Source organism: Hipposideros armiger, unplaced genomic scaffold, assembly GCF_001890085.2.
Source record: "Hipposideros armiger isolate ML-2016 unplaced genomic scaffold, ASM189008v1 scaffold_1261, whole genome shotgun sequence".
Taxonomy (NCBI): Eukaryota; Metazoa; Chordata; class Mammalia; order Chiroptera; family Hipposideridae; genus Hipposideros; species Hipposideros armiger.
In genome coordinates, this window is record NW_017732611.1 from 235,956 (window position 1) to 258,911 (window position 22,956).

Genomic DNA, 22,956 nt, shown 5'->3' on the forward strand with positions numbered 1-22,956 from the left:
CCAGCCCCTTGTCATATGTTTTCAAGTATGCAACTCAACATTAGTTTCATTATCCATCAAATGGAGTAAATAACTTTTGCCACATAAGATTATGAAAAGAATCAGGCAATGCATGTAAAAATGTCTTATAATAAAGACATACAACTTGAAGGTACTATGAGTTTTGACAAAGTGGCTTTAGCAGTAAGAACTGTTATTTTTCATTTAAACTAACTTTGGAAATATATATTAAATCGAAGACACATTATATAAATCATAGTTATTATCACAGAGTACACAGATGTCTGACTAATGTCCTGATTGCTTCTTTTTCTTTAAAATAGGACCGACCATATTCCGTTTCTGTTGTTGAAATAATCACATTAATGCACATGAGAATTTTAATTATATTTTCCTTTTAATCTATAGATCATTTGACCTATGAATGAATGTAGCCATTACACTAAATATTATTTTATTTGAAAAAAAAATCTACCTACATATACTTTGAAAGTTTCTTTTCATCTGAAAAGAGCTACAATAGAATGGTTTCCATAATGGATATCACCATGCCCAAGAAGTTTGTCCATCTTCTGGTTTTTAATTTGACTCTGACTGAAATTGTTCTAAGTGGGAACGTGCTAATTTGGCCAACAGATGGTAGTCATTGGTTAAATATTAAGATCATTCTGGAAGAGCTGGTTCAAAGAAATCACAATGTGACTGTACTGGCTTCATCATCAACTCTATTCATCAACTCCAGTCTTGATTCTCCTGTGAATTTTGAGGTGATACCAGTTTCTTTCAAGAAGAAAAATATAGATTCCTTAATTGAACATATGATAATGCTGTGGATAGACCATAGACCAACTCCTCTCACACTCTGGACTTTCTACAAAGAACTAGGAAAACTTCTAGATGCTTTTTTTCGAATTAATATACAAATCTGTGATGGAGTATTAAACAACCCCAAGGTAATGTCAAGACTTCAGAAAAGTGGTTTTGATGTGTTAGTAGCTGACCCAGTAACAATCTGTGGGGACCTAGTTGCTCTGAAATTAGGAATTCCATTTATGTACACATTGAGGTTCTCTCCAGCCTCGACAGTGGAGAGACACTGTGGGAAAATCCCAGCACCAGCCTCCTATGTACCTGCAGCCTTGTCAGAGCTCACTGACCAGATGACCTTTGGTGAAAGGGTTAAAAATACCATATCTTATTCTTTGCAAGACTATATATTTCAAACCTACTGGGGAGAATGGAATTTGTACTACAGCAAAGTTCTAGGTGAGTCTAAAATATTCTCATTAATGACTCGATACCTTATTTATTCTTTTTCTTTTCTTTTAACCTTACTTATTCTTATTGTTAATACAGCAAAATGCTTCTATTCCACTGTATATGCTGAGCTGAAGTAAATTACATCTTCATACAAGTCCTTGACCATTATCTTCATACAAGTCCTTGATCATTATCTTTGTATAAATTCCTAGAAATGGAATGGTGGTATTAATATGTATGCTATTAATGCAAATAATTTTGTGCCTATTTAAGTAATAGCCTTTCAATATGTAAATCAATTCTCAAGTATAAATGGAAGTACCTTTACTAGGATAAATTATGACACTGCCAAAAACTACCTTGGCAAACATATTGAAGTAATACATGACTTACTTTCCCTTCTTCATTCTTTTCTGTCTGCAGAACACTTTTAGAAGTCCTGAGTTTATACCCTCCTCTGTCTCTCACTATTTCTCCATCCTTAGGCTCCTCTGGGTGTTTGGGCTAGCACTGTCTCCTACTTAGTTTCTTGGTGTCCCTTTGGCAAGCCTCAAGTTTCCCTGTCTTGCGGATTCCTTAGGAGGATCAAACAAAATAATGCAGACTGTCAAGGCCAGTTCTGATTGGCTATTTATATACCTCATTTTCTGACCTTCGTTAGCCTTCTTTCCTTTATTTTTCTTTTTTCTTCTCCCTTGAGTGTTTTTTTTGTTTGTTTTTTTTTGTTTTTGTTTTTCCCCTCTAGCTCGATCAGCAGTACTAGGGATATTGATTTATAGCAGGGATTAATAGTTGATGCTAACAATGGTGCTTTCTTACAAAGGCAATATTCAAAATATTGTTTTTTTACACACATTTTGTTCCTGAACTCAAGGGGTTTGTTTTGCCTGCATACATCAAAGCAAAAGGAGACAGGAACAGGAGTTCATAGTAAAGAAAGTGGACAGGTTTTTTTAGTTTCTGTTTTTTAGGAAATGGCACTAAGCCTGGAGACACAGGTGAGCTTGTACTCAAAGACCTGGTTCTCAGGTGGCATGTAGGTTACAGATTATATAAGGCAAAATCATAAGACACTGTGGGTTAGGGTTTCAAGGTCGTATTGGGACCTGATTGGTCGGGGATGAGATGAGGGTAATGAATCATTTCTTTAGGTCTTGAGGACAGTTCTGGGGTTTTTCCAGAGTCCCTCTGTCCAGTCTCATGGGAAAGTAGCCAGGGGGTCATTCCACTTTGGGGCTCAGGAACTGAAACATAACTTAGGTCAAGATGTTATCTTTAGCCTGCCAGTGGTCCAGACTGTGTGACTATTAGTCAGGCTGGGGCTACTGTCTACTGCAGCCTTGGTGGTTGCTGATTATCTGTGGAAAAGGCTAGGTCTCTAGGGGATATACAGAGAGAGGGGGATATGATTTCTAGAACTAGGATTTAAAGCTAAATTTAATCAAAGTCATAAGCCCCTTGTTTTCACTTTCATCCTTCCTCTCTCCCTCCCTTTATTTCTTTTCCTTCTTTTCTCCCTTTCTTCCTTCACTTATTTTCTTTCTTTCATTCCTTCTTCCCTGCCTCTCTATCTCCCTTCCTTCCATTTTACTTTTTCATGTAAAAAAATTGTTTATTGAACACCAACCCAGTACTTACAGCTTTTCTAGGTACTGGGAATACAACAGTTAGCAAAATCTCTACACTCATAGAGCTTATAGTCTAGTAATAGGAAATAGACAATAAATAAAATAAATATGTAAAATATATAGAATGTTAGACTGTGATGTGTGCTACATAATAAAGTAAGAAGACTGGATAGTTCTGGGAATAGGGCTACACTTTTAAATAGGATAACCAAGGAAGATCTCAAATGAAAGGGTGACAATGGAACAGACCCGAGGGCAGTGAAGTCTCCCTAAAGGGAACACATTTCAAGCATAGGTAAGAGTAAGTGCAAAGGCCTGGGGCAAGCCACAGATGAAGGAATATTCTTCCTATAACTTGACATTAATCTTACCTTTCATAAGTAGAATTTGTGTGTATATATATATGTATTTTTTTCTTTCCTTGATTTTGGAATATTCTTCATCCAATTTTCAATCACTTACATTTTTAAGCTTCTTCATAGAATCGGTCTAGAGAGAGGATACTGAATATATCACACATATAAATAAAACATATGCAAGGTAATTGAAATTTGCATATACTTTTGAAGACATGATAATTAGAATTTTGAAAGTCAAATTCTGTGTTTTTATACTCTTTATAATGCAATTTAACTATATTTTCTTTACTTCTGAATTCCAAATTTCCTATGCCTCAAAAACTTTTTGCTGTATATTTAGATGGTAGTCACGATTATTTTCTAACACATCTGAAATGTGTTCAACAACAATTATCACTGCCTATATATGTATCACATACTGACTATTGCAGGTACAAAATGAAATAAGAGTCTAGATGCCTTAAATAAGGTGATTATAAAAAGTAAGATGGTGAAGGGTCCTGAAAAACACATAAGGTTTTGGGTTCAAGTTCCACCTGCTAACTGTGTGATCTCAGGCAGGTAACTTAAACTCTGAGTCACAGTGTGTGCTGCTTTTGAAAATGAGTAATTATTTGACTGTACTCCTTAGGAGGATCATATGACACCAGATGTGTCGGAATGCTATGTCAATTATAAAGTATTATACTTATGTTGAATGGTATTTACACAAAACTGTATAAGAACTTTGCAATAACAAAGCCCTATTTACAGTACAAAAGGTTCTGTACATGGAAAGTAGCCAAGTATCTGGAATGTACTAAATTTTTTTTGTTTGTTTGTTTCTGAAAGGAAGCCATGACAAATTATATACTGTGTGAAAAAGGCTTTGTGAAACAGAATGTTCTCAAATTCTCATTTTCACAGGATAATACTCTATTTCAGAAATCCCACGTATTGAGAAATTCAGTGTATTATTTACTTAAATTATTTATGCTTCTCATGTTACTAAACATATCTGAACAACAAATAGCTTCCTTGGATATTTTATTTCAAATTGAAATATATTATCATGAAGAAATTGTGTAATCCAACTTGTCTTTTGTTTGCAATTAACTTCTTAAAGTATTAGGGACACCTGGTAACTATAAGCTGATACTGAAGTAGGGCAGGTACTTATACTTGATATTATCTTTGAACATAAAAGATTTAATAACGTGTCAAATTTCTGTAGAGTTTCCATTTCAATGACTGTTCTTCAGTTCTGTGGGAAAAAATAGACCAGAAATGTTTAACTGTGGTAAAGAAAAACCCCAAATGTCCATATTGAAGGAAATAGAAGTAAGTAACAAAGAAATATCTAACTGCAATGGTTAAAAATCCTGTTTTATTTAACAGGGGAGAAAACATAAATCTTATGGATGAAGTACATAAAAATGATCATCAATTCCATTTTAAGTATGTTTCTAACACCTAACGAAACAGGCATCTTTGGAAATACGATAATCATTGCTATTCCCATGCAGAAGTGCACCTATTAACAAATGTTGCCCAAGCTAAGTGTTCTGCAGGGCACCTTCAAATTGCACTGAGTTTGATCTCTTCCCCCAAACCTTGAGAGATCTGTTGTGCCACATGTAGATAATTCTCATATGAGTAGGATTTCGGACTAGCCTTTGCTGCAGCTGTAGGAAAGCAAGGGCTTGAACACTGTAGTGAAAATAGTTAAACAGGTAAGGCCACTTGGATGGCCCTATTTTGCCTGTCTTTTGGTTTCCCAGTCCACCCCCATCTTTCCCAGTGCACTGCCAATCAGTAGAGCAGAAAGCCCAGTACTAATCTATGCACCATTTGGCCAGTATAGCCTACTTTTACCTGTCAGTACCATGTTGGTTACATGTTGGTCTCCCTTTCTCTGCTGCTAAATATTAGATGGGTTCCATAGAACTAAGGCTACCTTTTTCCAGCTCATGAAAAAAATAAGCCTCTAAACATTTCCTCTCTATCCCGCTTGCCTAGACCTGGGCTAGATTACTCACAACATTATTTATATTTGATCTCTGGCTCCCTTTCCGGGCCCAGTATTTTGTTTGTTTTTCTGTGTTGCACACCCATTCTAATCCCCATTCCCAACCTTCTATCCCTTTTCTTCTGATTTTTTTTTAATTTAAAAAAGTGTTCTTCAATTACAGCTGACATTCAATATTATATTAGTTTCAGGTGTACAGCATACTTGGCCCTCTCTGATAATCTTCCGTCACATGAGCCTTCTAATTCCTTGTCACATACAACTTTCCTGTGGTCAGTGCTGTGATGTTTTCTTAAATTTTGTGTAACCTTTCTTTTGAACTAAAACATAAATCAAAGATTTACAGCTCATTGAAGTTTCACAATGTGAACTCACGCATGCAATCAGCATCCAAATCCAGAAACAGAATATTATTATAATTTATAACTCTTTTTCATTCTTCATACTAGTCCCTACAACTCTCATCTAAGGGTTAACACTTACTTGACTTCTAACACCATAGATTTTGCCTGATTTTAAACTTTATCTAAATGAACCACATATTATGTACTCTTTTATATTTTGCTTATTTTACTTAACATTATGGTTTTTATTTTTGTCTAAGTTGTTGCATGTAGGCATAACTTGTTCATTCTCATAGTTACATAGGTTCTGTTGAATTAATATACCACATTTTACTTACCCAGTCTACTGTTGATGAACATGTAGACTATCTTGGTTTTGGTTATTTATGATTAACACTGCTATAAACATTCTTGTAGATGCCTTTTAATAAATATACATGTGCCATAGAGTTGGGTATATACGTAAGAGTGAAATTGCTAGGTCATAGCACATGCTTATGTTTAGTTTTAGTAGGTATTGCTAAAATCTAGTTTCCAAAGTACTTGTAACAATTAATAATCCCATCAGCTATTTACTAGAATTCCAGTTGTTCTCCATGCTTACCAACACTTGGAATTTTCTTTTGCATTTTTAAAAATTATAACCATGCTGTTTATATGGAATGTTATGCCATTTTTTAAAAATTAAGGGCTAATTTACATGTGATTAAAAGTACATAAAATATACAGTATGATTTGTTTTGTCAAGTGTATATATCTCTGTAACCAGCACATCTATCAATCTCTTGGATCCCTTTCTAACACAGCTACTCTTCAAGCTTTTTTAGATACTTATCAGTCTGAATAACTCCTATCACTTAGGTTTCATTCTTCATTCTTATTCACTTCTATTTTTCCTTTGTGGGCTTTTAAATGCATCTTCTAATCATTTTAATTGTAAAAGTAAGATGATTACATTTCCACTGCTGTTCAGTTTGTGATCCATTAAGAATCTCTGTTCTATTCTCTATTCAGTGATCCTGCAGCAATTAATGTCATTGCTAATTGTACCATCTTTATTGTTAACCTAATAATAAATACACACTCTTACTAAACGCCTACTTGGTACCAAACACTTTGATAGCTACATTGCAGATATTATTGCTAATCCACACCCCAAACAGCCAACAACGATCATTTTACACAGGAGGTATTAGAAACTCAGAAAGATTAAGTAACTGCTGAGCTCACAAAATATACAATTGAACAAGATAAGAAATAAGCATATTTAACACACTACATGTATGGTTCCCAGGAATAAACCACTCCATAACTTCCAGGTTTTTAATTTTAGTCAGTCATGGATAGGGAAGAGAAAAAAAAACAAGGCTCAACTCCCTTCTACCCTTCACGTGATGATCTGGTGTTTACTATGAGTATTTTCTCATCCAACTTCCCTGAGGATACTGCTGTGGCATTTCTTTTTTTTAAAGATTTTTACTAAGTATAGTTAACATACAAAATTATATTAGTTTCAGGTGCACACCATAGCTATTCAACATTTATGTACCTAAAGAAGTGATCACTATTGTAATTCCAGTAACCATATGACACTGTATCATGCTATCACTATATTCCCTGCTGTATATTACATCTTCATGACTTATTTGTTTTCTACCTGGAAATTTGAACCTCTTATTCCCCTTCCCCTTCACCCCACTTTAAAAAAATTTTCAATGACAGTTGATGTTCAATATTATTTTATATTAATTCCAGGTGTACAGCATACTGTTTAGGCATTTATATAATTTAAGAAGTGATTCCTCCAATTAGTCTAGTACCCACCTGGCACTATACATAGTCATGACCATATTATTCACTATATTCTCTATGCTTTATTTTACATCCCTATGACGATTTTGTAACTAGCAATTTGTACTTCTTAATCCCTTCATCACCCTGCCCCCCAACTCCTCTCCCATCTGACAACCATCAAATAGTTCTCTGTTTCTATGAGTTTGTTTCTGCTTTATTTTGTTATTTAGATTCCATATATAAGTGAAATCATATTGCATCTGTCTTTCTCTATATCTGACAGATTATTACTCAGCACAATAACCTCCAGTTCCATCCATGCCGCCACAAATGGCAAGAACACATTCCCTTCCATAGCTGAACAATATTCCATTGTACATATGTATCACCTCCCCTTTATCCATTCTTCCATTGATGGACACCCAGGCTGCCTCCAAATCATGTCCATTGCAAACAATGCTGCAATGAACATATGGATGCACATGTCCCCTCAAAGTAGTGTTTTGTGTATCTTCAGATAAATACCCAGAAGTGAGATTACTGGATCCTTCTTTGTTTCTTGTTATAGCCTTTGTTTTAAAGTTTACTTGGTCTGTTGTAAGTATTGCTACCTCAGCTTTTTTTTCTTTCATTTCCACTTTCATGAAATAACTTTTTCCATCCCTTTACTTTCAGTCTGTGTGTCTTTCAATCTGAAGTGAGTCTCTTGTAGGCAGCACATGCATGGGTCTTGTTTTCTTATCCATTCAACCATCCTATGTTTTTTGATTGGAGCATTTAATCTAATTACATTTAATGTAATTGTTGATAGACATGTGGTTATTGCCATTTTATTATTCATATATATGTATTTTTTATTTTTTATTTTTTTTGTCTTAAAAAAGTCCCTCTAGCATGCCTTGTAATACTGGTTTGGTAATGATGAACTCCTTTAGTTTGTTCTTGTACGTGATGCTTTTATCTATCCTTCGATTCTAAATGACAGCTTTGCTGGGAAGAGTAATCTTAGTTGTAGGTCCTTTCTTTTCATCATTTTAAATGTTTAATGCCAATCCCTTTTGGCTTGCAAAGTTTCTGTTGAGAAATAAGCTGAGAGTCTTATGGGAGCTCCCTTGTAGTTAACTATTAATAACTGCTTTTCTCTTACAGTTTTTAAGGTTCTTTCTTTGTCTTTAACCATTGGCATTTTAATTATGATGTGTCTTTGTGTGGGCTTCATTGGTTTCATCTTGTTATGGGACTGGACTCTCTGCACTTCCTGAGTGTAAGTCTATTTCCTTCACCAGATTAGGGAACTTTTCAATCTTTATTTCCTCAAATAGGTTTTAAATTTCTTGCTCTCTCTCTTCTCCTTCTACAACTATTTTGCAAATGTCATTATGCTTGACATTATCCTAGAAGCCCCTTAAACTGTCCTCATTTTATTTGGATTCGTTTTTCTTTTTGCTATTCTGACTGGGTGTTTTCTGCTACCTTATTTACCTAAATAACTGATTTGGTCCTCTGCTTCATCTAATCTACTGTTGATTCCTTCTAATCTTCATTTCCGTTATTGTATTATTCATTGCTGACTTTTTAAAATGTTTTCTATATCTACTTTTATGTATTCTCTTTGTTGAAGTTCTCCCTAAGACCACTGAGCATCATTATAAGCAGTGTTTTGAACTCTGTGTCTAATAGATTGCTTCTCTATTTTGTTTAGTGCTTTCTCTGGAACTTTGTCCTCTTCTTTTATTTGGGACATGTTTCTTTGTCTCCCATTTTGGCTGCCTGCTGTGTTTGTTTCTATGTATTAGGTAGGGATGCTATGTCTCTCAGTCTTAGTATAGTGCCCTTATGTAATAGGTGTCCTGTGGGACCCAGTCGCTCAGTCTCCCTGATCATCTGATCCAGGTGCTCCAGGTGTGTCTTTTTTGTGAGTTGTGTGTGCCCTCCTGTTGTAGTTGAGCCTTGGTTGCTATTTGCACATCAGTGGGAGGGATTGATCCTTGGGCTGATTGGTTTTGAAGACTGGCTGTGACTATAGTGGTAGAGCTATTGTCCAGGAGCTCACTCTATGGAGCAGGGTTTGCTTTAGCAGGGCTCTCGTGCCTGCCCACTCTGCCCTTTGAGTGTGTCATCTTTGGAGGTGGCTAGGTGACACTCTGGCTTGGTCTGAAACTGGCCACTGGGCATGCCAGTCCCAGGGCCTCCTGAGAAGGGTCTAGTCACAGGCCAAGTTCAGCCACAGCCTGTGCCATGCCCAGGGCCTCCTGGTATATGCCACAAAGCAATCCATAGATAGCTACCACCCATACTAGGCTTGGAGGTGCCTTGAGAGGCCAAGCCATGAACTGAGGCTGGTTGCCACTAGTCCCAGGGTTGGTGCTATTCAGCAAGAGGTACTGCACACACCAAAGCCAGATGCTACTTGTTTTGGTTTTGTGAACCTTTGAGAGATTTTAGAAAAGTTTGCAGCATGAGCCAGGACAGGCCATTTAAATGGAAAAGCCATTGGAAGTGGCTTCGGTGGGTCCAACACTTGAGTGGGGAATCACAAGGGTGGGGACAATGAATGGTGTTAGCCAGATTGATGGAGACTCAGGTATGCTGGCCACCTGCCTATGCATGCTGGGATGAAGGGTGGCTTAATAAAGAAACAATAGATTCTGTCAGGCTTCTGTCTGGGAGAAAGCTGTCCCTCCAGCCCTCACCCTGAAGCCAGATAACTTAGTTCCTCCCCATACGTCCCTGTCACTTTTTTAACTGCTGCCCCAATGCTGGAGTCAGACTAAGTAAGTCTGTGCATGGGCCCTTTAATAGGAACAACTAGGACTTTAGCCACCTTCTGTCTCACTCAGCTACGGTCTGCTGGTTTCCACAGCCAGTCATTAAAATATGGACCAAAAACATAACAGACACTTTACAAAATAAGTCATTACAGATGGACAATAGTGTATGAAAAATGTTCCACTTAATTTGTCATAAGGGAAGTGCAAATTAAAACAACAATGAGATACTATTACATAACTACTAGAATGGCAAAAGTCTGGAACACTGACAATACCAAATAAGAACTCTCACACATTGCTAGTGGGAATGCAAAATGGTACAGCCACTTTGGAAGATACCTGGCAATTCCTTATAAAACTAAACATACTGTTACCATATGACTCAACAATGATGCTCCTTACTATTTACTAAAGAAAATTTAAAACTATATTTACACATACAAGTAAATCTGCACATGTGTGTTTATGGTATCTTGATGCATAATTGCCAAAACTTGGAAGCAACCAAGAGGCGATTCACAGGATAGATAGACTGTGATAGATTCAGACAATGGAATATTATTTAGTGCTATAAAAAATGAGTTATAAAACCATGAACACATATGAAGGAACTTTAAATGCATATTACTAAGTGAAAAAAATCCAATCTGAAAAGTTACATGCAGTATTATTCAATTACATGACATTCTGGAATAAGCAAAACTATGGAAACAGTAAAAAGATTAATGGTTGCCAAGGGTTGGAAGTGGGAGGACACATGAATAGATGGAGTATAGAAGATTATTTGTCCAGAGAAAATACTCTGTCTGATAATATAATGAGAGATTCATATCATTATACATTTGCCCAAATTCATAGGATGTATACACTGAGAATGAACCCTAAGATAAACCATAGATTTTGGGTGATTATAATGTGTCGATGTAAGTTCATCAGTCGTAACAAAGGTACCACTCTGGTGCAGGTTGTTGATAGTTGGGAGGACTATGCATGTATGGAGGCAGGGGTTATATGAGAAATCTTTACCTTCTTCTCAATTTTGCTATGAAGCTCAAATTGCTTTAAAAAATAGTCTTAAAAACAACAACAAAAAAATAGTATCCTGATCTTGGGTTAGGAATTGAATTCAACCAATCTTTGTTTTGAGTTCAATTATTATTTCATCCAATACTTTAATCCCAGCATCAGCATCATTCTACTAGTATGTCAATACTCTTCAAACCCCTCGAAATTTCCTGGGGCAATGGCTATACTTATCCTCATGTACAAGTCCTCAATGTGTAATACCTTCCATACTGCCAACTGGGAGAATTAGTGGGCATCCATCAATGCCTATATTCACAATTTTCCTCCCCTTGCTTGATGGGTTGAAATGCACGTCAATGTGACTAATTTGGGGTTAAGGCCCTTCACTTCATAAAATCCTCTGCATTTATTAGGAAGTTTTTAGTCATACCTTTTACCACATTCATAGTTTTATAATGGACTTGTTGTTTTCTAAATCTCTCTTATTCTCCTTGCACCATGTCTTGAATGCCTTCTAACTGCCTGGTGTCATTATATATATTCAACATATGTTGTTATAATCACCTTATTTCTTATAAACTACCCTATAAGAAACATGGTTCTTATTCATAGAAAGCTAAGTTTCTCCTTATTTCCTGTATATTCTTTGAAAATATATTTTTCTGATTAAAATAACACTTCTCTTTCTACAGTGCCACACAGACTCTCTAGTTTCTAGTTCTAGTTTTCTCTCATGTAATAGAGAAAATAATTTTCATTTCAAAAAACCAAGGGGCATCCCAGTTTCGGGTACCCCATCTTTTAAGAGAGCTGTGCTTTCACTTCAACAAAAACCTTTGCTCCTCTAAATACATTAATAAATAAATAAATAAATAAATAATAAAATTTATTGTCCCTTTTAAAATCTACTTCTTTGTGTCTTCTTCTAGATATTTACTCCGTATCTTTCCAAACTCAGCCAACTAAATAAAAGTCAACATTTAACCTTCTTAATTTCTAATTCCCATACTAAGTATTATATTATGATAATGTGAATAATATTGTTTAGAATATTATGAATTCTGTTATATTTGAGAATATAGAAATATCACCACATGATTTCTCACTATTGATATCTAAGCAATTAATCTGTGAATGGCCTACCTTCTCATGGTGCAATCTTCAGTATTGTATTAAAATCTATGATAACTTATCCCTCCACTGAAGCATTTTCCTAAACATTTGGGTTATGATTTTTCACAATATACTAACAAAATGTTATCATTAACTCCATTTTCATGGATGATGAAATAAAAGCTGAGAAAAATTAAGTAGCTCTCCCAATCACAAACATCATTTTGTGGACAATATAAGAACGTAGGTCTATTTATCTCCAAAGACCACCCATCTAATTTCACTAAATACCATATAGACATCCCTGTGGTTCTAGGCTTTACTCAAGTTTTAGCTCCCTGCTTTTAGAAAAATAAATCAATGGAAAGACAAAAGATACCATTTATTATTGAGTTTGGTAACACGGATTTCATTTTTCAGAATAAAAAGTACCATTATATTCTTTCAAAAGGGAACAGTAGAAGCTATGTCAATGTTTATCTATATCTAAAAGGTGGAGGCATCCCATACAGAGAGCAGATGTTAGTTATCAGTAGCATTTAGATAACATTGCTACCTACTCTGTCACTTAGTCATGCGTTAGTTCTTTAATAAATTCCACAATGTAATACTTTTTGTTTGTTTGTTTTTTTAGCTGAGCCATCCTGCCACCTGTTGGCAGCTCAGCAGCAGCTCAACTCAGGCCAGGAATCGAACCGTTGTTGCTCAGAGCTCGCACTCTTGAGTGAGCTCTTAACCAACTGAGCCACTCGGCTGGCCCTCACAATGTAATAATTTTTGCATGTACATTTGTGTGTATATATATGTACAAATGATATATAATGTAATTATTACTATGTATGTGCTGCAGAATCAATTCACCAGTGATTTCTCCAGCTATAGTTTTGCATCCATGGTTTTTACTTGGAGGGAGGGGGATCAATATTGGTTTGTAGAAACCTAGAAAAGAAACTGTAAATATCATAAAATCTGCAGAACCCTAATGAAGGTTGTAAAAAGTAGAAGATCTTGTAGTATCAAAAAGTTAAAAGTGCTTAAAAATGAGGGGACCATATCAAGAAGGACATAGAGGCCAATACATTAAAAAATTCCAAAATCTGAGACAGTTTGAACAATAAAATAATGATAATAATTTAACAGAATGTCTAAACAAAATGAATTTGAGTTATACTGATATAAGATAATAAATAATTGAATAAATAGGCAATTCCTTAAATTCCAATTAATAAGTATAGAAGAAAAATGAACATTTTTAAATTGACCTAGTTTTTAATTTTAACTGTCATGTCCAGCATGGCAAGGGCAAACGGGTTTCTCTTGAGGGGCGGTGCAGATTGAATATAAGAGACAGAGACAAAAGTAGGATTAAGAGGGAGACCAAGGGAATCAGTCAGAGAAAACTGAGCCCCGATTCGGGTCAGCGCATGGCTTTTAATTGAGAATTTACAAAGAAGTAAAACTGCTGTCAATCAAATTAGCACCCGTTTGAGGGCCTCAAAGGCTTTTTGCTTTTTTTTTATTATTTAAGCTGAGCCATCCTGCTAACTGTTGGCTGCTCAGCTCAGGCTCTACATGAACCGCTGTTGCTCAGAGCTCAAACTCTTGATCAAACTCTTGAGTGAGGTCTTAACCAACTGAGCCATTCAGCCGGCCCTAAGCCTTTTTGCTTTAACATATCCCATTAGGTTCTAGCAAATGCTATGCCTTCCCATATCTGCCGCATAGCCCCAGGACACCTTGTCACTGTGTCCTCCCAGAGGAGATTAACTGTTAGCATTCCAACAGGTCCCAGTCTGCACCTTGAGACACTCCCCAGAGGGAGCCTTATCGGCCTCAGGCCATACCGGGGCACTCCCTCAGAGAGATTGCAGCCTCTGGTCATACGGAGGCTTTTCTCTCTTAACTAATGGGATTAGAGGCTAAATGCAGGGGGGCATGTTAATAGAAATCAGCTGTCAGGTAACAATTAACATTTTACATAACCATAACAAAATTATGAAAATGAAGAATTCTTATTAAAACATTGTCAAATATTCTGCTAATGTCCTTTTTTTTCTTTCCAATATACAATCCAGGTTCTCCCCTTGCATTTACTTGCCCAGTCTCATTACTCTTCTCCAATTTTGACAGTTTCCAATATTTCTTTCTCTTTCATTTATGAAGAATACTGGCTAGTTATTTTTTAGAATATTCCTCAGTTTGGGTTTTACTGATGTTTTCTCATGATTAGAATGAGATTATGCATTTTTGGTAAGAATATTAGAGAAGTGATCTTGTGTCCTTCCCAGTGTGGCTTATCAGGAGGTACATAATTAGATAGATTATTACTAGTGACAATAATTTTAATCACTTAGTGAATATGGTGTCTGCCAGGAATCTCCCTATTTTACCTTTGTAATTAATACATACCTTAAAGAGAGGTATCATGAGACTATGCAAATCATACTAATATGTTTGCACATATTTTTGCCATCCTTTGAGGTAAAATTCCAATTAACAACTCCAAAAGGAATAATGGAAATAAAAAATTTATGCAAACACCATAGTAATGATTTCTGCAGGGTATACAGAAATCTCTATACTCAATTTACAACTTTTTTATGTCAAAATGATTGTTAAAAAATTTAAAAGTAATTGGAAGATTGGGTCAAAAGAACATAAATGTAGGGCTTAGTCATGCAGTCTGGTTGTGAGAAAAAGGGGCAAGCTTTAAAGAGTGGAAAAAGTTGAGAGAAGAGGAAGTAAGGAGGCACAACAAAAGCCAGGTTCAGACAATTTAGTCTATTCTCCAGGTTTCTTAACCATTCTATCATATTTCCTCCTGCATAGTTTTTATTCAAAACTTAATTCTAAACAATATATTCAGATTTCCATTCTCAGTCACTGTTTATTTCTACAGCTTCCTCTAATCTACTCATTAATCTATCCATTGAGTTTTAAATTTGTTTGCTGACTTTTTTAACTGCTAGACATTCTCTTTGGATCTTTAGCAAAATTTCACAACTGTTCTCTTTAATCTCTTGTTTCTTCCTCATATTTTCAGGTTTCTCTTTCATACCGTTAAACATGTTGTATAAAATAATTTTATATTTTACATCACATAATATTCCAAGTGATTGTCTTATTCTTTCTGGTTTCTTGCTTTTGTGGGTTCTTGGTCATTGAAACGCTGTTTCCTTGTAAAAGGGAACTGCTTATTTACCTTGGAATTTTATCTGTGGGAAGCCTTTGAAGCTAGGATTAAAGTTTCTACAAAGAGGCTTTTATAGTTTGAATTTGAAGTGAAAATCCATATGAGGGCTGACTGTGTTAAGAATTCTAAGGAAAGGGCCGGCCGAGTGGCGCAATGGTTAAGAACTGGCTTGGGACGCCAGAGGGCCCCGGTTCGGATCCCACATATGAGGGCCAGTGACGCTGCCCTCCACAGCTAAGATGCTGAACAACAGCTCAACCTGGAGCTGGGCTGCCGTGAGTCACCGGCGACGGCGTAGGCTGCAGCCCCTGTGGCAGTGGGTTGCCATGGGCTACCGTGTGTAGCCAGCAGCCAGCGTGAGTGGCCAGCAGCCGCAGTGAGCGGCCGTCCAGAAGCCGGCAACTGATCTGCCTCGCCCAGGAAGAGCACAATGATGGTGCCAACTTGGGCCAGTGAAGCAATGTCCTCCACAACTAGACTGAAGAACAAAAAGACAGGAACTTGTCTGTTCCCAATTCCCCAGTGCTGTTCCCATCCCCCAATTCCCCAGTGCTGTTCCCATCCCCCAATTCCCCAGTGCTGTTCCCATCCCCCCAATTCCCCAATAAAAATCTTAAAAAATAATAATAATAATTCTAAGGAAACACTGCCAATAGAAAACCAGCAATTTTTCTTGCTGTAAACTTCTGTATAGAGGAATTCATTTGTACAAGTGAGGACAGATCTTGGGAATCTAGCATTCTAGGAAAGCATTGTGGGGTGGGGCATCTTGGGCAAGACTTCAGGCTTTCCTACTCCCCGACTTTTGCCACTTCTGTGTATTCTTCAAAGAAACACCTCAAGTTTTGGTGGAAGCTGTACATCAGAATTCCTGGTTTTACTTAGTTTAAGCAGTCTGCTGATTTTTTACTACCCTGACAAATAAAAAAAAAGGGGGTGGGAATTTTATATTTCATCCAGAATTTTAAATATTTCAATTGACATAAATGAAAATATGCCTATACTTCTAAATGTACTATGCAAAAGAGTCCTTCTACATAACCTGAGTTCTACCTTAGTTTTCTCGTATAATAAAATAACTTAGAGATATTTCTCTAATAACACATATTTTGAGGTCCGTATCTGAGTTATATAATATATCATTGTTCTTTCTTTAGCTTTGCTTAAATTGTTTATAGTGTATCATGAACTTTGTCATAGTGAGGAGATAAATTTATCAGTCTTTTTTTCTTATCACTTCTGGGTTATTTATTCTGTATAAAAGGACTTTCATCCTCTAAGATTATATGAATATATAATGTTACCTCAATTTCCTTCTAGTGCATTTATGGCCCTGTCTTATCTTCCTGTTTCTGACTCTCGTTTGGCCTCTAATTTCTACCAGTTACCACCAGAGCTTATGCAAAGTCTAATTATGCAACACAGTATAACTCTCCAATCCTTGACCCTGGAATTATCTTTGCACCTTCTAAATAAAACTACTCTGAGTTTTGTTTTTTTTTTTTAGCAAAACAGAAACACTCTCAAGGGATTTAAAATTTCAATAATGTGTTTGTTTCAAATTATTGAAATGAATACAATTTTATAACAATATAACTGTGGATATAACTACATCACACTTAGAACACAGATACATTAATATTCTCTTTTACTTCCAAATGATACTTTTCAACGAGCTAAATACGAAGACTTAGTTAAAGTATTATTTCTTCATTTCCTTTCTCCACCAAGCAATCTCCATCATGGGCTTTGCCCCTCATCAATTCATCCCTACCATCTAAGATCCCTACCATCCAATAAGCATTGGTTTCACTGACTTATTTTCTGCAATAATTTGTGAACTCATTTTGAATTGGAATTGTTATTTGTCTCTTTATGCCCTGTTCATAGTATTGAATCTGGCACATACTAAATGTTAAAAATTGCTTCTTGAAGGTATGAAATATTAAAGGATTTGGAGATGAATGATTGGATTGAATGGATAGACAATTGGACACAAAATCAATTGTTCTAAATTTTACTCCTCCCTTGAGATTCAAGTGTTCATGGCCAAACCAATATCTCCACAGGCTTGTTCAACCATTAACTCATACACTGCAGGTCAAAAGATGTTCCCAAAGCTACTTCTTCTTTAGTGTGTCACGATTTTGCTAGAGTCATTATCATGCTCTGGTTGCTGAAACCATAAAATGAGCACTTCCTTTGTTTTTTAACTACTGGTCACCTCTCACTTCGCATCAGTCATAGACTCTCGTTCTATGCTTCCCACTCACAAACCAATATTATAATCTCCCTGAAACACTCATCAAATCTTGCTCTCCTAATATTTATTTTTAACCCCTGTTAACCTAAAAAATAAAAAGCCAAAGTAAGAGGCAACAGCCATTTATTAGAGATTTTTAAAAAATGCAATCCGATGGCGTAGATTCAGGCACAAACCCAAACTATGTCCCAATTATGGGGTGAGGAAAATTGGGTTTTATAAGAAAAGAGAGAGAAATAGTTACATAAATAAAAGAAAGGAATGTCTATTGATGTTAATAAGCTAAATTACTCTTTAGCTATATACATGCTGGTTACTGATAAAAAATATCCATAAATAATCAGTCCTTGTGGTCAGGAAGTCTGTTTTCTGTGAGCTTTACAAACAGTTGTTTGTAAGACAATGTTGGTGTGGCTCAATCCAAAGACTATTTTGTTCAGTTCAGACATTTCAAAGGATTCAAAGAGCGAGACATGCAAGGCCTTTCCTCTGGAATGGCGGCTCCAGCTCCATTTTGAAATGGCCCTGTTTATATCAATTTTCTCATGCCTTAGACATTTTTTTTCTCTGCAGCTCATATCCCATTTAGATGCCAGAATTGTTTTATTAACGGATACATATGATCATGCTCTGAACTTGATTTGAAAATCTGAGAAGACATCCTCTCATGGAGATTAAAACTGAACCCAGAGTATAGCACTCAAGCTTCTCTGTAATGTCCTATTTTAACTAATATTTCCCTTTTCTGCACTGTTATGTATTAGCCTCCACTGTATACATACTGAACTGATAACAGTATTCTTAAATGGCCATGATTTCTATATAGTTGCTCTTGTTCTCCTTTTCTTCCATTCATTGTCAGAAGAATCCTCCTTCTGTCCCTTTTGCTTCTGGGTTCATCTGAAATGCCTCCACCAACCTGAAGCTTTGTCTAATTTTCCTCACATTGTAGCGACGGCATCTTCTGTGGCCCTAGAACACTACACCTTTGTATAATACTTAGGCTATTCCTCTTGTTATTATGTGATGTATGGGTCTTATTCATATACTACATGTAAACAACCTTATGACAAGACCTACATTTTTATGTTTCCCCAAATTATCAATCATCTTGTTCCATAAGCTATACCATATTATTTGCTAGACCCACTTAAATGGGTTCTTCCATGATATTTAAAACATTTCAATTAAAAAATACTGTTTTTCTATTTGAACACATTTAAAACAAACTCCTAGGATGTGGCAAATATTTCCTAAAAAATCTTTAAATATTTCATATTGCCTCCAGCATAAGTACTGTGCCCAATCAACAACAATGACAAAGTTCTCTACATGTAAGTATCACTTACTAACTCTACAAATTAATTTTTAACTAACCTGTGTCTAAACTGCCACTTCATTTCCATGCCCAGCAAATAGTCAACCTTTGCAGAGCACTGTGTGAAAGAACTCTGTCATGGTGTCTGAGAAACGGATTTCAGCAGTTCTGCTGCTGCAGCTCTGCTGCGCTGGCTATGGGTTCTGTGGGAAGGTCCTGGTGTGGCCCTGTGACATGAGCCACTGGCTCAATGTAAAGATTATTCTGGAGGAGCTCACAGAAAGGGGTCATGAGGTGACTGTGCTGGTTTCTCCAAACTCTTTTATCATTGACTACAACACACCTTCCTCATTGAACTTTGAGGTGGTCCCTGAGCCTCATGACAGAGAGACTGCTGCAAACACACTAAATGGCTTTTTAGACCTAGCTACTAACGTCATGCCAACATTGTCGCGCTGGCAGGCAGCAAGAAAACTGCAAGAATTTCTTCTTCAAGTAACTGGAAATTTAAAACTTCTGTGTGAGAGCGTAGTCTACAATCAGACACTCATGAAGAAGCTTCAAGAAACCAACTACGATGTAATGATTATAGACCCTGTGATGCCCTGTGGAGAGCTGATTGCTGAGTTGCTAGAAGTCCCTTTTGTGTACACACTGAGGTTCTTTTTGGGTAGCACTATGGAGAAATACTGTGGGAAACTTCCATCTCCGCCTTCTTATGTGCCTGTTGCCATGGGGGGATTACCAGACAGAATGACCTTCTTGGAAAGGGTAAAAAACTTAATGCTTTCCATTTTCTTTGACTTCTGGCTCCAACAATATGACATTCAGCTTTGGGACCAGTTTTACAGTGAAGCATTAGGTAAGAAATTCTGCTTTTCATTCCAAAGTAGTTACTAAAACAAACCTAGGAAGTTTAAGAAAGGTCTAGGAAAATGAAAGAAATGTATTTTAAAACTTTCATGTTCACATAAATCTCTACAAATGATAGCAATAAACTGTTATCAATATTAATTGGGGAGGGGAAGCAAGAAACATCTTGCCATGGTTATTCTGTCTTTTCAGTTACCTATTTTGTAAAATACCTTGATACTTAGTAGATTGTTATTAAAACAAAACAAAATATAAAACACACTAATACTAATAAATGTCAATCCAATGGAAGTTGTATTTTTTGTCAGATGTAGGATATCACAAATAAGAATATACACTGAGTTCTCATAGTGGAGGAGTTTGACTTCTTACTGGTAAAAAGACTGTAATGTTCATTGTAAGTATAAGATGTACTCCTTGACTGATTCCAGTAGTAAACTGAAACCTGAGCTATATTAACACTGAGATTAAATTTGGAATGTCATTTACTTTGCCTGAATTTTGCTCCACAAATTTTGAGAATTAAGGATTATTGCATTCAAAAGTTATACTACGTTCCTGTTGGATTAGAGTACTTACCATTCTAGTCTCTCAAAAATTTATGATGAAACCTCAGTAAGTCTTGTGTGAACTGTTTCATAATGGCTGGTCATACTGGAAAGTTTCCTAGGATGCTTTATACTTCTTCAGGGAGTATTGTACAGAAACCTGAACAATTAAATAGAAAACTCTAAAAGAGTTTATAGCTTGAGGTGTTGAAAGATAGCATATTTTTTACTTCATTAATTACATATATTCTATCTACTTTTAATTGCTTGTCCTTCCTAACAAAGAATGGTTTTGCTTTGCAATTTTCACATATATTGCTCTCATCTGATTCCATCAACTGAGGCTGGCTTCCATTTCAACAATTTCTGAGAATTGTTTAGGAACATGAACTAAGAAACAAAAGATCAAATTGGGTACTAGAAATAGTAACTAATTTAACTCCCTGATTATACTAGTGTTCTAGGGCTGCCATAACTAAATACCATAAATTAGGTAGCACAAATTATATCATATATATATATATATATATATATATATATATATATATATATATATATATATATATATATATATATATATAATCACATGCTCAGTAAACAATGCTAAAGTGCTTAGTCCATCCAGTAAATAGAAAATACAATAGTTACAGTTCTCTATTTGTCAGTAGAAAGGACTCTAAAGGTGGATCTTGAACTCAGAATGATTAGTCAATTTTCGAGGACAGCCTCATAATCAGTTACTCTGGCTAACTGCTGTTCATTGGGGATTGTTAAAGAAAACATTCAGGGCACCTGCAACTGTTTTTTTTTGGGCATAGCATTCTTGTGGTAGGTCAGTTTGCCATTCTTGTTCTAATATAAAATATTAATTTTTAAACAGTGATTCAGTAATTGTACATACAGAGGATGCCAAAAAAATGTATACATTTAAAAAAAGGAAAACTGTATTAAAATTATAATACTTAATATATACTGATAAAAAAAGATGAATACAAGTCACGTTTGACTTCTTGTTATAAGAGGTCCTCAAAGTGGTTGCCATCAGTGTCCAGACACTTCTGATTACGGCGAACTACTGCCTGAGCAACGTTGACCCAAGTGTCCACTTGTATACATTTTTTTTGGCACCTCCAGTATTAGTTTTCTCTCATGCCTTTGGAAAGAATAATTTTGGGAGCCTAGAAATGTTGTCTCTATATTAACCCAGCTAAAACGACTTACCTTTGAGAAATTGATAACTCTCTGCCACTGAATTTCCCACCTGTCTATCTCAAATACATTTTAAGGCATTTTGCCAAAAATTCAGGCTTACCTCTAAGAATTCTTTAAAACTAAAAGCCCTCTCAGTAGACTCATCATGTAGGATTAATATAATAGATTCAAACAATAAAAATTTTGACATGGTAACTCAAATTTATTAGCCAATTTATTAATTATATATTGTTTACATCATTCTCCACTGTGTTCATAACTCTCTTTGTATAATAACATAATTATGGGGAAAAGATTGGTGGTAAATTTTATGTGCATATTTTTTGTTCATAATTTCTCAGTATGACATTTAAACTGTCTTATGAAATTATTTAGCAACTTTTGCATACTTTTGCTCAATTTCATTCTCTTCACTTTTGATTGGCTTTATATTTTATACTGTGCATCACTGCTTCAAATATAAAATTTTCGTGAATACTTTCAGCTAGGTCTTTCTTAAAATGCTGTCTACAGTTTATGTACAACAATTTCACTAGGGAGTTGGTAATGAAGGCAGGCTATCACACACATGCAACAAGACATCTAAAGGATATAAACGTTGGTGTGGAAGCTGTGAAGTGGTGTTCTCATCCAATCTCTGGCAATTTCAAGATGAGAATCTTTGTGAAATGCTTCTTTATTACTAAATTAAGGCATTTGGCTATATAACCTCAGACAAATATTCAAACACTACAAAATAATGAGTAAAATGAGCTACCTAACCTGAGGTGTATATGATCACCAATATTGATTAGAATCCTTACAAAAAGAGGGTTGTCATCTAGGTGTTTCTTTACTTAGATGCAAAACATTTTCTTCTGAGTGTAAAAATGGTTGACTTGGTCATTTGCAAATATTTGTTCTTCTCCACAAATCTCCTAAAATTAATACTTGGAATCTTTCCCTTTCAAAAAACATAATTTAAAGGCAACACTACAATAAGTGTATGATATTGGTAATGTGGAATGTGTATTTCACCTTCCAAAGAGGGTTGTACTGGGTATAAATTACTCAGGGAATTCCTACTGAGAAAATGATGGCAAATGAATTGAAGTGATTGGATTTAACCCAGGAAGAGAAGATAAACTGATATTGGTGGGATTCTTCAACAATATGAGTGAACCAGAAACCATAACAACCTGAAAGGTAGATATATATTCCTGACTGGAAATTAGAAAACTATTGAAAGGTGATTTGGTGCTGATAT

General features: G+C 35.7%; 1 protein-coding gene across 3 annotated transcripts in view; it reads left to right on the forward strand.

Moving 5' to 3' along the window:
- LOC109377020 (UDP-glucuronosyltransferase 2A1) overlaps positions 1-22,956 on the forward strand; it is a 49,953-nt gene that overhangs the window by 15,248 nt on the left and 11,749 nt on the right. Inside the window, exon 1 of one of the 3 annotated variants that reach the window (XM_019633227.1) lies at positions 525-1,266. The exons of 1 other annotated variant lie outside the window; for it this stretch is intronic. In XM_019633227.1, coding sequence (XP_019488772.1) covers positions 525-1,266 — 742 coding nt within the window. Of the gene's footprint in view, positions 1-524; positions 1,267-19,209; positions 19,940-22,956 lie in introns of those variants that run through there. One more of the 3 variants, XM_019633228.1, reaches the window with a different exon arrangement.